The sequence below is a fragment of the Malania oleifera genome, chromosome 10 (assembly GCF_029873635.1).
Source record: "Malania oleifera isolate guangnan ecotype guangnan chromosome 10, ASM2987363v1, whole genome shotgun sequence".
Taxonomy (NCBI): domain Eukaryota; kingdom Viridiplantae; phylum Streptophyta; class Magnoliopsida; order Santalales; family Ximeniaceae; genus Malania; species Malania oleifera.
Window position 1 is genome coordinate 19,820,558 of NC_080426.1, and position 17,524 is coordinate 19,838,081.

The 17,524-nt window shown below is 35.1% G+C and overlaps 1 protein-coding gene across 3 annotated transcripts in view; it reads left to right on the plus strand.

The window, feature by feature from the left end:
• Positions 1–742: 742 nt before the first annotated feature.
• LOC131165467 (protein GLUTELIN PRECURSOR ACCUMULATION 3) overlaps positions 743–17,524 on the plus strand; it is a 49,042-nt gene continuing 32,260 nt past the window's right edge. For 2 of the 3 annotated variants that reach the window (XR_009139582.1, XM_058123316.1), the window contains exons 1-7: positions 753–919; positions 996–1,093; positions 2,961–3,099; positions 3,180–3,208; positions 3,351–3,447; positions 3,544–3,599; positions 3,726–3,833. Coding sequence is in view for 2 of the 3 variants with exons in the window: in XM_058123316.1 (XP_057979299.1) it covers positions 858–919; positions 996–1,093; positions 2,961–3,099; positions 3,180–3,208; positions 3,351–3,447; positions 3,544–3,599; positions 3,726–3,833 (589 nt within the window). In the remaining variant the exon portion in view is untranslated. Of the gene's footprint in view, positions 920–995; positions 1,094–2,960; positions 3,100–3,179; positions 3,209–3,350; positions 3,448–3,543; positions 3,600–3,725; positions 3,834–17,524 lie in introns of all 3 variants that reach the window. The other variant, XM_058123315.1, reaches the window with a different exon arrangement.

A 17,524-nucleotide genomic window follows, 5' to 3' on the forward strand; every position in this document is an offset into this window, starting at 1 on the left:
CATGTCTAATAAAATTTTTATTGTAAAGTAAAATTTGAAAGTAGAACAATTAAATAAATATTTATAATAAAATAACTATAATAATTTTTAAATTAAATCAAAGTCAAATGATCATATGAATTTAAATATAATTAAAAGAAAAAATATACATAAATTTTAAAAAATAATAATAAATTCAATTGCAAAATAATTTTACGAATTTTTAATTGTCATGTCTACTAAAGTTTTTATTTTAAAGCAAAATTTAAAAGTAGGATAATTAAATAAAATAATTATAATAATTTTTTTGTAATAATAAATTTTTAATGTGTATTATTTGTAATTTTATTGCAAAGATGAAAGTGAATATTATTAATTAAAATTTTAAATTTGTATTAATTTATAAATATTAATCAAGCATGTTCTTGGTTTATAGTTTTTAATTTCTGCTTATGATTTTTGATTTTTGATTTTGATTTTGATTTTGATTTTTTGTTTCTCAAATTTTTAATGGTAATACCTACATGGCCCGTCAGCTCTTTAGATTTTGGGAGGATATGATTCAAACAATTTTCAATTTTCAATTTTCAATTTTCGGGGACAGAAAAAGGGTTCGAGATCAGATGGATGCAGATCATGCAGGAGAGACAGTTTAATAATTATTTTTGGCCCAAAACGCTGCGTTTTGTTGTACTGGGGACGTAGGCAACGTGGATGAATCGTGGCCGTTATTCTCTATCTGGCCATTTGTCTTCAAACTGAGGTAACTGAGAACGTTTTTCACTTTTTCCTCTCCGCTGCTTTGCTCCCTTCCGCGTTGGCAGGACGGCCGACGACATAACAGGGGAAGAGAGAGAGACTGAGAGTTAGAGCGAGAGATGCATTACTGGGTTCGGGCGTCGTCTCCGGAAGTCCGCGGAACACTTCCTCAACCTCGAAGGCAATTATCTCTTTCTCTCTCGGAGTTCGATGAATTTCTTGTATTGGTTTTCATATACTGTATTTTCAATTCGCAGTGGTCACACTGCCGTCAATGTCGGCAAATCGAAGGTCGTCGTTTTCGGTGGCTTCGTCGACAAAAGATTTCTCAGCGACATGGCTGTTTTCGACACTGGTACTCTATCTATACTTTTTTTTTTTCCCTGTTTTCGACACTGGTACTCTTACCTGTCTATACTTTTTTTTTTACTTGTTTGATATTGATTTAATTGGCTGGAGTTTTCCCCATGTTCTGGTATTGATTACTGTTCCAGATTCGTTTTTTTCGTGGATCTGTCTAAAAACGTTGAAATTATTTTCTGGTATATCCTGGTTTTATATTGGTCACTAGTGATCAGAAGAATGTGCGAGTGCTTTAAAAAAAAATTATATGACTTTTAAATTTTATTTTAAATTTGAGGAGGAGATTATTGGCTGTATTGTTTTGAAGAAAGCCAGTATCTAATGATAGCTTACTATTTCGGTAGGAACTAAAGATAGTTTCCCATTTTTTTTTTTTGGAATGATGGCAGTTTTAAGATTCGTTGACTAAAATTTAGTCTAATAATGGGGTCGCTAGCAAGCTTCAACTCATTGAAATTTGCTTGAATAATTAGGAGATTAAGAATTGAATTCGTGATACTTGATTTGGATTAAAGTACACAACTTTTGCAATTATGAGTGTGTGTTGAGTACTTGAGTTGTTGAAGTTGAGTAGAAATGTACCTCACAAAGATGGACGATATGTGACCATCCTATTGTTTCAATGTGTTGCACAACTAGTGATTACTATTTACTGAGTAATGAGCTCTCCAACAGTCAAGACCAGGCAGTATTTTAGTAGCACAGAAACATGTGCCCTGGTCATCTATGTGTTGTGTTTTATGGATTGATTGGAGATTGTAAAGGCTCTGCTCGTAACAATTCCCAATCACTCCATTTTACCATATCTTGTATGAGTAAATTGTTTGATCTATTATAATGTAAATTTGTAAGTCGTAATCATCTTCTCATTTTTATTTTGAATAGAGTATATGGTCGTAGCTGGGTTTGCTTCTTGTTTAAATAGTCACCCTCATTTGCCTTCGATACGGCATTAAACAATCATGGAAAGTTTGGAGAGAAGTAAAGGAAAAATGTGGGAGAACCTGATAACCCTTGAGGAACTGGCCAATTGACCAAAATCTGGTGCATTAATGTTTAGAATCAAATTAAAGCAGCAAAAAATGTTCCATGATACTTCCATTTGATATCACATAAGTATGAATCTTAATTGTAATATTAAGTTGCAATGTTGAACTTAATTCGGCATTGATTTTTTATTTTTTTTTACCAACGTCATGCTTACCTGTAAATATGTTTCACATTGGAGTTGTAATATGCTGAACCCTAGACATCAAATTCATTTATATTTACTTTTCTGCTGTTATATATGTTGAACAATTTTATAAATCTGTGAAGATTTTACAAAGGTAAAAAGAAAATTGTGTTAATTAGGATCACACATCACTCTCTTTGGGTTACTTTCCATTTGTTCCACATTCATAAATTTCAAAATCTTATAAAAATGATAAGTGATTATTCCCTATGTTGAAGAAATTAATGCAAAGTTGTTATTTTCTAATTATTAATTATCTGGTACTTTCGGAATTGTGACAGATTTATCAATGATAAATATGCATGTTTAAAGGAATGAGTATGAAACACAGGCAACTTGTGTCTTGATCTTGAATTTTGATGACTTGCCATGTCTAACAACTTGTGTTTATGCTGAAAATGCAAGTTTTTTTTTGAGTGCCGCATCCACTTAACAAAGAAATTATGATAACTTTGATATAGTAATTTCAATGAGTTTTTGAATTACCATAGTTTTGCATTGTTGAATTAGTATTGCACGAGATTAGCATTGAACATGCTGCATTGCTATTATGAGAAGCAATACCTTGCAGATATTAGTCTTGATTTAAAAGTTGTTTTCATGAAATTGTTACTTAATATTTCAGAGAACAGGTTGTGGTTTCAGCCAGAGTGCACTGGGAATGGCTACGATGGTCAAGTGGGGCCTAACCCACGAGCATTTCATGTTTCTGTTGCAATTGATTGTCATATGTTCATCTTTGGTGGCCGCTCTGGTGGCAAAAGGTTTGTGCACAGTCAGGCAAGTTCTTTATCTTATCTTGATGAAACTTGTATGCATAATTGACAATGAAGCGGGTTTTCAGGTTGGGTGACTTTTGGGTCTTGGATACTGGTAAGGGTCTTGTAACATTATTCTTTTCTTTTAGTTGATGAATTGTGATGAATAGTAGTATAATCTATTGCATGCCTTAGTATTTCCTTAGTTTCCATGCTTGTCTCTTTTAGAGGACTACTTGATTGAATACCTGTTCCAGATATATGGCAGTGGACAGAGCTGACCAGTTTTGGTGATTTACCTTCACCAAGGGATTTTGCAGCTGCTTCAGCTATAGGAAACCGGAAAATTGTTATGTGGGTATTAATAGTTGCATCCTTGATTAACAACTGATATTTTTGTTTGTTCAACACTTCTACTTGTAACTTTAAGCTAACTCCAATTGAATATAGGTTTGGTGGCTGGGATGGTAAAAAGTGGTTGTCAGATGTTTATGTCTTGGACACAAGTATAATTTGCTCTATAACTTTGAGTTTCTTTTTTTTTTTTTCCCCTTTTCTGTCATACTTACAAACACAATGTTATATTCAATACCTTAAGTGATTAGTATGTTGTTCACCTGTTGTGTAAACAGTATCACTGGAGTGGACAGAGCTATCAATTTCTGGATCATTGCCACCACCTCGATGTGGGCATACAGCCACTATGCTGGAGAAACGGTTGCTTGTCTATGGTGGCAGAGGTGAAGTGCTGTGCCATACTACCATGCCTACATGCTATGCTTTTTCTCCTAACCAAAATTCTTCTTCCTATCATATGGGATCTACTGCATTTTTTACCTTTCTTATCTCACATCCATTCTAGCAATCTTTTGTGTCGATTGAGTATGAAACATTTAATTGATCATGTTTGTGGCAAAATAAAGTTTGATGAATTTATAGACTAGTTACAATCAATAGGCTTTTTCTTGGATGCTGATAAATAAGAAACTGAAAAAAAAAATCGTTGAGAAAAAGGAAATAAATATATGGAAAATAAGATTAGCTCATTTAATAATTAATTTCACAGAAAAAAGCCCTAAAATTGTTGAATAGCTAAAAATTTCAAATCTTCTTCTATCTTCCCAATTCAACTTGATCACAAGTTTGTAGTTCAAATCTTCTTTTGCCTTCCCACTTCAACTTGATTATAAGTTTGTAGTTGGAGTCAATATTTTTATCTCTTATAATATATTTGCAGCTAGGGTTAAAAGAATTGTAACAACCTAGATAACTTTTTCTCCTTTCAACATTGCTTGTTGAATTTTTTAGTTATGCCTGAAAATGCTATTTGAATGAACCTTTTCTCCTATGGCAACCGAGCCTTCTCTGTGCCTTTTTGGCAGCACAAGTTGCTGAAAAAATTGTGGGAGTTGAATTAGGGTGTTTATAATTTCCTCTCTTTAACATGATAATTGTATGCATTCGCAAATTTCTTACCACCAACTAACTCATCCAAGAAAGGGTTTCTCAAGGAGGATAAGTTAGGAGCATTAACTAACGTGAACCATTGTTGGAAATATGTTGCAAGGGAAAATATCTACTAATAAAATCAATATTAAATAAAAATATAGATACTTATCAGAAGCTGAGGCTTGGAAGGATGATTGTCGTTAAAGCCGATTTTGCGCCCACGGAGAACATTTCTCAATGCATATAGTCATTGCGCGCAAGACCTACAAGATTACTTAGTTGGCTCAGTTTTTTGTGCACTCACAAACACTAGAGTTATAGGAGATGTAGTGTCGTTTAGTTACTCAACAAAATATAGATCTCGAGAAAGAGTAAAAGACAAAGTTATTCAAAGAAGAAAAGACCATGTCTTGAAATGAAGCTGGATCACAATTTATATAGGTAAAATTAATTATAACTTCTAGCAACATAAATATGAAATCGTTAAAGTAGTAGTTAATATTAAAAAACATTAAAGCTAATATATTAAATTTAACATATACTTAATTAAAATAAAACCAACAATTGTTATATAATATTTATTAAATATATATATATATTTAATTTGAAACTTCCAACATAAATATCAACAATCCTCCACATGGTTCAAATTAAAAAAATCAAAGAAAGATAAAATCAGCGTTGAGTAATTATGAGATGTAATGCATTGGGTGACAATACCCTTTGGTTTGAATTGCACGTAGAGAAAATATGTTATGAGTTACAAGAACTTGGTGGATATTAAATTCTTGAACCAAATTATTTTAGTGTAACACTATAAACATATCAATCACATAACATCTCTAGATGCAAAACTCTTGTGGGTTGGTACATTTAGGCCATGCACCATACCTGGATATTCATGAGTGCTCCAGAAAGTTTTAGCCCAGTAAACTTTCTTAGGAAGCAGCCCCACTTCCCCACTTACATAGGTAAAAGTAGCAAAGTGTGTAATTGTAACTAAACACACCACCTAATAAAAGGCTATGGATTTATTAAGAGATAAACTCAACCTCACAATCGTTACAGTTGCACCATTCAAAACACCATAGGGATGATCAAAACAAATAATAATGCTCACCAAACTACTCAATGACTTGTTTTTTATTCATTGAATCTAGTTCATGGGATCTTCAATCACATAGGTTGGGTTGCCATTATTAATAGTTTATATTAAGGGCTTAAGACACATCCCCCTCAATGTTTATATAGATTTTTAGCTAGTCCTTTAGTTAAGGAAATCATTAATCAATAGTTTTTTCTCAATTCTCATATTTTGATCATATTGATACTGCCCACATTTTTGTAATCACACTAATAATAGCCCAATTTGATTATTCAATTAGTTCAGGTTAGTCCATAGGTACGCTAACCAATGGCAATATTATGGCTATGTGTCTATTATCCACTTGGATAATGCACCACAAAATTAAATAATTTACACACCTATGTGTGTTTACACTTTAATTTCTCCATGCCATTTTGTGGCTAAGTGACTTCATCCCCACACCATTGCTTCCATGTATTATGCCTTATTTGCACCTATTAATTTACCTCTTAAAGGCATAAAAATCATTAATGACAATCATGGAGCATATATATATATATATTTATCTGCATGTTTATGCATCATCACACATTTTCACGAATGAACAAGAATAACAAAAAGCACATTGGATACCTGCCACAATTAAAGATAATAAATTTGTGTGACTTATGAGAATTTGCCTCATTATAGGAAAAATAGTTAATACATGTACACTGTCCATGTACATTGGCTGGAGCATTCATAATAAAATCAATTCAAGAATAATGTTAGTTCATTTATGCACACATGCTTCCACCATTTAAAAACAAGTCATAAAAATAGTGGGGAGCGCATAAGTTCTTATATTACTATAAACCCCACTGTTAATTAGGTTGTGATTTATAGAGAAAACCTCATAATCCAAAGAGGTTTTCCCCCATTTTATAAACAAATTTACCATCAGCTTGAATAAGGAAAACAGGGTCCCAAAAAGAAATTTAAAAAATGAAAAAAATTTAGAAACTCACAAGAGTTATATAACCATATTTTTGCCCCCTTGAAATGCATGCTTCACCCATTGATGGTAACAATATTTGAGCTTGATGATTACTATCTCTATGCTTAGTAATAGATGGAGTTCTTTTACATAACCAACAATTATTTAGATGAGTTCTTTTACATAACCAACAATTATTTGACACTCTCAAAGCATTATTACCATTTAAAGTCTTCATAAATGAACTTGGATTTGGTTTACAAATCATGCAAGTATTTTCAAATAAATCAACCCAAACGATAGGTATGAAGGTTTTAACAATTCATAAGAATTGGGTGAAAATGCAAATGAGACGGAGCAATCAAAAAAATTGAACATGTTAATGAAGCAGATTGGAGAAGTCAAACACTCTTGCTTAACTGAATCACTTCCACATCCCAAACCTCAGTCAGCGATTTTAGAATAAAATGAAGCTACCCAACATACACCAAATTAAAAGCATTTTTGACAAAATAAATAAACTAAATGCAATTTTACTAAAATTGCTTTGCAGATGAATGATCTAAAATTTCTACAATATTTGTGACATTATTTGCAATTGATTTTGCCATCAACTCCAATATTCTTGTTTGATTCCCCCAAAGTTGTGCAACACACAAATGGGAAAAGAAAATATCATTTAAACTTCTAGTAAATATAAATAATATCAATTTAACGGGTTGTAATTGTAAAAAGTTCAAATCAAAAATAAAATCAAAACTCCAAGGGGCTAATTTAAGTTAAATAATAGTGAAAGAGATGGTGATTATATCATGTTATTAAGCAAAGGAACAAACACATTACTTTATCAACACTTTACTTGATCCACACATTTCTTACCAACTTCAGCAGATCATGATTGCATCAAATAACAAATTGCCTTGATCATCAATATGACATTTATGGCCCGACCAAAGCACCAAAACTCAACCCAACAAATTAGGACAAGATGGTTAGATGTAAGTTTCACGTATGCAAGAAAAATATGTTACTACTTGCCTTGTTCACATTGTGCTAAAATGAAATTGGCTTTAAGATTGTTGGAAACATAACAGAAGGAAAAATATTTACTAATAAAATTAATATTAAATAAAATATATAAATACTTATTAGAAGCTGAGGCGTGGAAGGACCACTTTCCTTAAAGCGGATTTCATGCTTACAGAGAACATTTTTCGGTGCATATAGTCACAGCGTGCGCGACCTCCAGGATTACTCAGCTGGCTCGGTTTTGTATGCACTCACAAATACTAGATTTATAGGAGATGCAGTGTCGTTTAGTTACCTAACAAAATATAAATCTCGAAAAAGAGTAAAAGATAAAGTTATTCGAAGAAGAAAAAGACGTATCTTGAAATGAAGTTAGATTACAATTTATGTTGGTAAAATTAAGTATAACTTCTAACATCATAAATACGAAACCATTAAAGTAGTAGTTAATATTTAAAAACATTAAAACAAATATATTAAATTTAACGTATACTTAATTAAAATAAAATTGACGATTGTTATATAATATTTATTGAATAAATAATTTTTTTTTTTTTTAAAATTGAAACATCCAACATAAATATCAACAACCGCCACTCCCTGAGATGGTGAGACCTTTATCTCTAATGAGAATGACAAAAAGGATAACACCACAAGACAATTTTTAAAGTATGCAATCCTTATGTCCTAAGCCATGATTTGACTCCCATCTGCCTTGGCCAAAGGGAAGACCATCCAATCTTTATTCCTAAGGTCCCAGATGCTTCGAAGAGGGAAAGGATCAATGACTTTATTCCTAATCTTTATTCATTGTATGTTGCTAAGGACTCTCAATGACTTGCCTCCCTTGTTGCATTTAGCCAAATATACCAACCTATCCAACTCCTTGCTTAATATCTTAGCCATCTTCCTCTCCCCAAATCACCAACCCTCAACCTAATTCTCTATCATCAAGGATAGATCTCAGTGTTGGAATTCTAGGTTACATCAATATAATATGGATATAGGGAAGGTTATTTCAGCGTTGGAATTCTGGATATAATCACTAAAATGAGTGTAATTACAGGGGAAGATCTTTTTATGGCAAGTCTAGTATGGTTAGAAGAGATGAAGGTATTAAATGGATCTATAAGAATAATTATGGTTGGTCTAACTTTAATTGGTCCGGAATGAATAATTTAATTGGGCTTAAATCAGAAAAATCTAAGCTCAACATTGGAGGTGCAACCTACTTACCTACTGTTAAGTATTGAGAAGAGGGATAGAAGTGGACTCTGTTAAGGCCCAAACAAAAATTTACACAGATCATGGTTTTGTTGGGTTGGGAGGTATTTAGGCTTTTGTACTATTTTTTGGATAGGAGCCCTCGTCTTCACGTGAATGTTTCTTTTGGGCCCTTAAAAATGAGAAGGAAAAGAGATCAACAATTCAGTTGAAGGAATTACAAAATGACGAAGAAGAAAAAGGAGAACAAGAGACAAGAGGGATAACTAGAGATGCGGCAAAAAGGTGCTAGATAGTGAAATGGAAGAGGCTTTGATTGTGTCTGAGAAACGGTCAATGTTATTGAAAAGATTGTTGGAAGCATATGAACAGGTGAAGATGAAGATGGGAGAGGAAGGTTTTTGTGAAAAGGTAAAAGGAAAAGAGGTTATTGACTCTTGGAATAAAAAAAACAACTTGTTTGAGTTCACGAATGATGGGGAGGAGTCAATTTCCGTTTTAGATCTTGAAGTTGATGAATTGTTAATTGATAAATTGTAGAGAGAAGTTGAAGAAAGAGACAAGGTGGACGGTACTGTAGGGAACTTAAAAGGAATTAGCCTATCCACAACTATTAAAGATTCTTATTCTTCCAAAAAATCCAAACCTTCTACTTCCATTCTAAATGACTATTCATTGAATAAGGATTTGGGAATCAACGATCCAGGGGTAACTGTGGGGAACTTTACAATTCCCACAGGTAACCATTATAATTTTGTGTCTTCCTGTATTTACTCTGATTTACTAAAATGCCATAAGGAATTAGAATCTAAGGAAGACCAAAATATTGTTGATCTATTGGGGGATGAGAGAATCAAGTGGCCCAAGAACTTCTTGATGATTTGGTTTTCTCCTCGACAGCTCCCTCTGGGGATTGGTTAGACTTAAGAAGGAGGGGATAGGGGAGAGAAAGAAATCTAATAAATTGAGTAAAGAATTAGTTAGTTTAGCGACCTCAATGAACTTCGAGAAAGGGGGTAGGTGCTTGGGGGTTGGTAGTGTTATCAAATGAAGATGTTATTTTGGAACTTTAGAGATCGAGGGGGGGTTAGACAAGAGAAGAGTTGTTAGACCTAGTGAATATAGTGAACCCTAATGTTTTGTTTTTACAAGAGTATAAATTAGGTGAGGATGATTCCTTTTTTTTTTTTAGGATTATTTGGGATACTGGTTTTAAGGATTGGGTATCTACCAATACTACTTGAGATCAAGGGGGTCGGAGATTGGTGGTTTACTTCTGTATATGGCCCTACATTACACTCATGGTCTTAAATTTCCGCGAAACTGTCGAAATTTCCGTCACCCTCGAAATCAAAATGGCAGTCGATTTCCATCTTGCATAATTTCTGTCGAAATCTCAACGAATCATCCGAAATTTATCGAAACCTAAAAAATTTAGTAAAATTTGTCGAAATTTATCGAAACCTCGAGAGTGAAGTGAAAATTTTCTTTTAATTTATTTTATTGAAACAAAAGGTTATCACAAGTGCTTTTGAAATTATATGAAAAAAATAAACTTATAGTAATATTTTATTTAACCATTCATGTCTAAATTATCAATATTTATATAATATATAATATTTAAATGATTTATGAATTTCATTTGCATTAATTGAATATGTTTAATGTACATTATCTTACAAACATGTTTGATACACGTACTATTTTACAACTTTTCCACCTCATATAAAACATAGATGTATTTAATTTGTAATATATTAGTCTTAAAACTTATATTTTTATGTTTGTTAACCATTTCTAAAGTTTTACAAAGAATTCCATGCTTTACTACTAGTTTCCGTTATTTTTTCAAATCGACATCGAAATCGAAATTTCCGTCGAAATTTCCGTACTTTTGGAGCTTTGAAATTTGAGTCGAAATCGAAATTTAAGACCTTGATTACACTCCACTAGGACTGGTTTTTTTAGAAGAGTTGGCTAGCTTGTATGGGCTTTGCAGTCACTGTTGGGTGGCAGGGGGTGATTTCAATGTTATTAGAACTGCAAGGGAGATGTATGGGGGATTAAGGGTGACGAGTACCATCAGAAGTTTTGAATTTTTCATTAGGGATAGTAGTTTGAGAGATGTCCCTTTGAATAATGGTAGCTTTACTTGGATGCCTAGTGGGGATAGACAAGCATCGACTTGTATTGATAGATTTCTTTTTACTGATTCTTGGGAAGATTTATTTTTGAATCTTGTGCAAGAGGTGTTAGTAAGACCTACCTCTAATCATTGCCTAATTCTTTTGGATTCTAATCCTATTTAGTCTGGCTTGACACATTCTAGGTTTGAGTATGTGGCTTTCTCACCCTTCTTTTGGTGATATAATTGGAACTTGATGGAAAGAGTGTTTTCTCCAGTGTGGGAAGGTTTTAAGCTTATGAGGAAGCTGAATTTTGTCAAATGTAGACTTGAGATGGAATAAAGAAGTGTTTGGGGATATTAAGGAAAGAAAAAACAATAATTTGGAGGATAAGAAATTTGGATAGGTTGAAGTGTGGCCTTTTAGGGGAGGAAGATATAAAGAAAAGAGTTTGCCTTAATAATGTTCATGAGGTGCTCCTATTGTGGGAAGAGAGAAGTTGGCAGAAAAAATCATGTGTTAGCTGGGTTAGAGAGTGGGACTGTAATTCAATGCTTTTTCATAGGGTGGCCAATGGGAGGAGGAGGAAAAGTCTTATTAAGGAGCTAGAGATAGAGACAGGGAGGGTGGTGAGAGATAATAAGCAAATTGGGGCCGAGATTACTAATTTTCTTAAAGATTTGTCTAACAAGGATTGCAGGAACATGTTAATGGTGGACAAGTTAGATTGGAGTCCTATTGGGGTTGAGCAAGCTAATTGGGTAGAAAGACCTTTGGTCTTGGAGGAAGTGAGAAGATCATTTTTTGATATGGATAGAGATAAAGCACCAGGTGGTCTAGGTCCTAATGGCTTCACAATGGCTTAATTCTAGGATAGATGGGAAGTGATGAAACATGACATTATGAAGTTTTTCGATGAGTTTCATAGGGGAGATAGTGGTGTGCAAGAGTATTGACTCTACTTTCATTACTCTCATCTCGAAAAAGGACAGGTCCAAGAGGGTGAAGGATTTTAAGCCCATTATCTTGGTTACTAGTGTTTCTAAGGTTCTTTCAAGGAGGTTGAGAGAGGTGTTGGGGGATAAGGTGTCATTAGTCCAATTTGCTTTTGTGAAAGATAGACAAATCTTAGATGCAATTTTGGTACAATTGAGGTGGTAGAGGATCTAGGAAGGAGAGGCAAAAAGTGAGCAGTTTTTATATTTGATTTTGAAAAATGCCTGACAGTTATTAAGTTTTTTTGGAGAACGTTATGCAGAAAAAAGAGTTTTGGGTTTAAGGCAAGGGGACTTGTTATCCCCATTTTTGTTTACTTTGGTTGTAGATTTCTTAGTTGGATGATTTCTCATGCCTAGGACCTAGGGTTATTAATGGATTGTCTATTGGAGGAGAGAGGGTGGAGGTGTCTCATCTTTAGTTTGCTGATGATACTATCTTGTTCCTCGAGAATAATGCTGAAAAATTCCCGAAGGTTCTAACTTTGCTTAGAATTTTTTGGGAAAATCCCAGGGCTGAAGATAAATTTGTCTAAGAGTGGTATAGTTGGCATTAATTTGAGTATTAGGGAGCTTGAGATCTTTGGATCCTTAGGATGGTATCAGTCTTTGGCTTGGCCTTTGTCCTATTTTGGTATTTCATTAGGGGGTAACCTTTATCGGATGTTTCTTGGAACCCAGTGATAGAGAGAGCGGGTAGAATATTAGAGGGGTGGAAGAGGGCTTGTCTGTCGCGAGGGGGTAAAATACTCTTATTAGCACCTCGTTAGCTAATATTCCTATTTATTTTTTATCCCTTTTCAAAATTTCATCTAGGGTTGTTGGGAAGGCGGAGAAGATTATGAGTGATATTCTGTGGTTGGGTGTTGGTGAGAATAAGAGGTACCATTTAGTTAGTTGGGAGGTTGTTTGGAGACCTAAGTTAGGGAGGGGTTTGGAGCTTGTTAATGTGGTTTCTAGGAACATGTCCTTAATAGGGAAATGGGTATGGAGGTTTCCCTTAGAATCTAATTACCTATGGCACAAGGTAATAAAGAGAATATGATTACATAAAAGTAGATGGGATTCCAAAGGGAGTGGTAATGCCACTCATGCGAGTCCATGGAAGTTTGTGTCCCAAGTTGCTAGCCTTTTCTTTCCCCTTACTTGGTTTAAAGCTGGTATGTGGATAAAAAATTCAATTCTAGGAGGACATTTGGGTTGGTGAGTGTTTGTTGGAGCTGTTGGTGCTGCATTTGTTTAGACTGTCCGTTATTCACAACGCACAAATTTCAGCTTTTTATTCTTTTGAGGGGGCTCTCTATCTTGGGATTTTTTTTTTCTTTAGAAGTCCAATGAAAGAGAGGTTGGTGAGTTAACTCTTTTGTTGAGTGTGCTAGATTCTTTTGTGCCAAATTCACTTTTTGGGGGGGGGGGGGGGGGGGGGGGGATACGAGGCTTTGGATTGGGGAGGCTTCAGAGTCTTTCTCTTCAAAGTATTTCTTTTCCAATCTTATAAAGTCCACAAATCCTAGCCCTTTCCCCTTACATAAAGCTGTTTGGAAAGCAAAGATTCCTTTTACAGTCCAGGCCTTCATGTGGATCATAATTCTTAGCAAGATCAATGCAAACGATATGCTACAATTAAGGAGGCCCACAAAGCCCTTAATACGGATATTTGTGTGATGTGTCTAATGAGAGTGTGAGCCATTTGTTCATTCATTGCAAGGTAGCAAGATGCGTGTGGAATAATTTGTTTTCATATTTTGGTGAGGCTTGGGTGGCTCCAGCCACAATTCAGAATTTTTTGAAAAAAGAAGTTTTGTGGCTCTAGGAAGGAAAGAGAGGATATTTTGGGACTGGGCTGCTTTTACAATTTTGTGGTTGCTGTGGCTGGAAATGGATGCTCGAGTTTTTAAAAATAAAAAACCTCTTCAAGACTGCTCTGGCAGAAAAATATTTTTCTTTCTTTTTTCTGGGCTCATTCTTTTGGGGTTTTTGGGGGTCTTTTGCTTTCCAATATTCCAAGGGATTGGAAAGCAGCTTTGATGTAATTGTTTTCTTTTTATTTTTTGCCTCTTTTTATTTTGTGCTTTTAATTGGAGGATTTCTTATCTTCATTTCATTGTAATTATGTTATTTTAGTATATTTGTTTTATTATCTAAAAACAACACAATTGTCTAGGCGTTCTTGGGCCACCTAATTATCCCTCTCATCTTCTAAAAGATCCATGGTTTTGGAAGACTCTTCATTAATAGACACTTTGTGGCATGACGGCAACTCAAAATGTGATTTTGGTTCTAGCAGAACGGGAAAGGGAGAGATCTATGAGAGTGAGGGAATTGAACCCATTAACCTTGTCACTAGCCTCTATAAGATTATCTCCAAGGTCTTAGCTTGTTAGATTACCACTTTACCTAAAAGCTTAAGCTGTTAGGTTGTGGGCCAACAATTTATATCAAGCTTTAACAGCCTAAGCCCAATAAATTTGTCAGTTAATGTCAATGGCATACCTAGAGAGTGGGTTAGGGCTACTTGGGGGCTTACGCAAGGGGGGACCATGTCTTTATTTTTGTTTACCTCAGCGGTGCATACCTTGAGCAAGATGCTCATTAAGGGCTTGGGTGTGATGAGAGGTCTTTGTGTTGGGAGGAAGTGGAGGTGTCTCACCTTCAGTTCACCAATACTATGCTGTTTCTTGAAGACAATGTTGCAAAATTCTGTGAAGTCATTATCTTGTTAAAAATCTTTGGAAGGATTTTAGGTTTAAAGATCAACTTGTCTAGGTGTGGGCTTGCTAGAATTGATTTGGGTGATAGGGGGATTTAGAGAGTTATAAAACCTTGGCAGGTTGTGTTTCCCTTGAATTGCCGCCTTTTGGAACCCCAATGTCGACAGGGTGGATAGGAGTCTGGAAGGGCGGAAGAGGGCATCTTTATCTCTTAGAGGTTGCATTTCATCACTCTCACCAGTGCTTCACTAGACAATATCCCGATTTACTTTCTGTGTAGAGTGCCCAATGTAGCCAAGACTCTTGAGAGGCTGATGCGCAATTTCCTTTATCCTGTATCTAGTTTGGGAGGTCGTTAGAAGACCCAAATCAGAAGGGGAGCTGCGGCTTGGCAATGTAATGTTCCGAAACATCTCTTTAGGTAAATGGTTATGGAGGTTCCCCTTGGAAGGAGCTCCATATGGCACAATATGATTAAGAGTAAATATGAGCTCCATCGAAATGGGTGTGTGACTAGAGGTAGTGGTATTATTTCTTATACATGCCCCTAGAAGTTTGTTACCTATGTGGCATGTTAGTGCTTTCCTCTCGCAGGCTTGAATGTTGGTATTGATAGTAGGGTTCATTCTGAGAGGATGTTTGGGTGGGTGAGGACTCTTTGGAGATGACGGTGCCTCGGTTGTTTAAGCTTTCTTCTCTTCACAATGCATCTATTAGTTCATTCTTTTCTTCTAAGGGGCGGCTCTCTTTTGTGGGAGTTCACTTTTTTCAAGAATCTCAATGAAAAAGAAGTTGATGAGCTCACCACTTTGCTTGTTGGATCACTTTGCTCCTTACAAGGGATGTATAGGAGGGCGATTCTTCAGGTTTATTTTCTTCAAAATCTTTCTTCTCACACCTCTTAAAATCCTCTTCTTCCAATTGTTCTATTTGGAGCCATATTGTTTGGAAGGCTAAGGTTATTTGAAGATATGGACCTTCGTTTGGACTATGACTTTGAAACGCATCTGTCAGTCCTGACATGTGCTTGATGTGCTGTGACTCCAATGAATCAAATGCTCATCTTTTCCTCCACTGTCAGGTTGCAACTCATCTTTGGAATGCTCTTTTCTCTAGGGTGGCGCTTTGGAACATGGGAGATCTCTTGCTTGTTAGGTATGGAGGTTTTGGCTCAAGCTATGTAGTGGTTTGGTTTTCTCTATCCTTGGCGTTGAGAGGAATGCAAGAACATTCAAGGGTTGTATACTCATTGTTTGCTATGGGATACAATGGTGTGCTTTGCTTCCTTTTGGGCTCATTTATTTGTATTCTTCTGGGGTTTATTGCTGGCCAAGCTTCAGGCTTCAAAGGGATTGGAAGGCAGCTTTTTTGTAATCTTTTTGGTTGTTACGTCTTGTTATTTGAGTACTTCTTGTCCTCTTTTATTGTTCTTTGTTCGATCATTAATAAAATCTTTCTCTTATCTAAAAAAATAATTTTGATGCCTCAATTTACATACAAAGTGCAGAGAAAGCTTAGCATGTGCTAGCTGCATGCTATTCTCTATCTTATTCAGTTATCTGGACAGCTTTCACGTGGAAGCTAATCTGCTGAATTTTTTTTTGTAGGAGAATGTTGGATTAGTTGGCGATCTCAAAACTTTTCAAAATTATCGATCAATATTTCAAATCTGTATTGCACAGAAGCATATTGAGCATTTATGGAGAAGTGCAGGGGAACATTAAGGGAAGCTTCTGATTAGGCAACCAATGGTTTCCCTGAAGATAATATAATCTATTGTCAAAGCCTACATATCAGCTATAAGAAACAAAATCTTTGGTACTGTTTGGCATCATTGTCAAAATATGAAGACAAAGACCAGAAACAAAATATGAAAATTGAAAACTTAAATGGTTAATCTTTCAGTGGGGCTCAGGCAGTGGGGAGGCCGAAGAAGTTCTTATAGTAAGAACAAAGAATTAAAAGGAAAGCATAAGAGTCTTTTGGAAGGGTATAATGGTTTGAGAAGGGAGTTTGTAGTCAAAGACACAAAAGGGGGATTATCTCAGGTGGAGCATAAGATTCAATAACATGGAGGTGAGAATGATGAGAGTTAACAATGATTCATGTCAAAACGTTAATAATTCTGGGAACTTACAGAATGTAAATAAAAGTAAGATGGCTACTGTTAGAAGGTGAGCGTGATCAGCAAAGAAGCAGAAAGGCAAGGAAAATATGCTTGTAAAGAACTGCCAGACATGCAGGGAGGCAAATTTTTAAAGGTAGATGATGCTGGGAATTTTTATGCTTAGTCATCCCAAAATTGCTCAAAGTTTGAAATAAATAAATAAGGTAATCAGAAGGAGAAAAATAGGGGGATATTTTGGAAAGGGATAGTGAATTTGATAGTGACTTTGTTTGTGATAGTGGTCTATTGCTGAATAAAATTGGGAAATTTGGATTTGCTTCTGATTTCTCTTGATGCAATGGGATGCACTTCTTATGTGCTCCTTCTACACTTGAGGGTTATAGAGAATGTATCCATTTTTGAGGACATTTGGGTGAGAATATGGCTGTGAGTAAACATAGGGATGGGATTCTTCGTACCCCTACAGAGAAGATTAGTAAGCAAGATTGCTGCCCAAAATCTTTTGCACGGAATGGGAGTGTGGTTGGCTGATCCTGGAGGAAATGAAATTTGATTGGATGGAGCTGAAAGAAAAGTGAAAGGTCAGCAGGAATCAGCAAGGCTTCAAAGCTCTATTAATTATGAAGGGAACGAGGTTCTCTTAATTAGTGCTTGCTAGTTATTTTTTCCTTTTTCTTTAATTTTTGTTTTTGTTTTTCCTGTTATT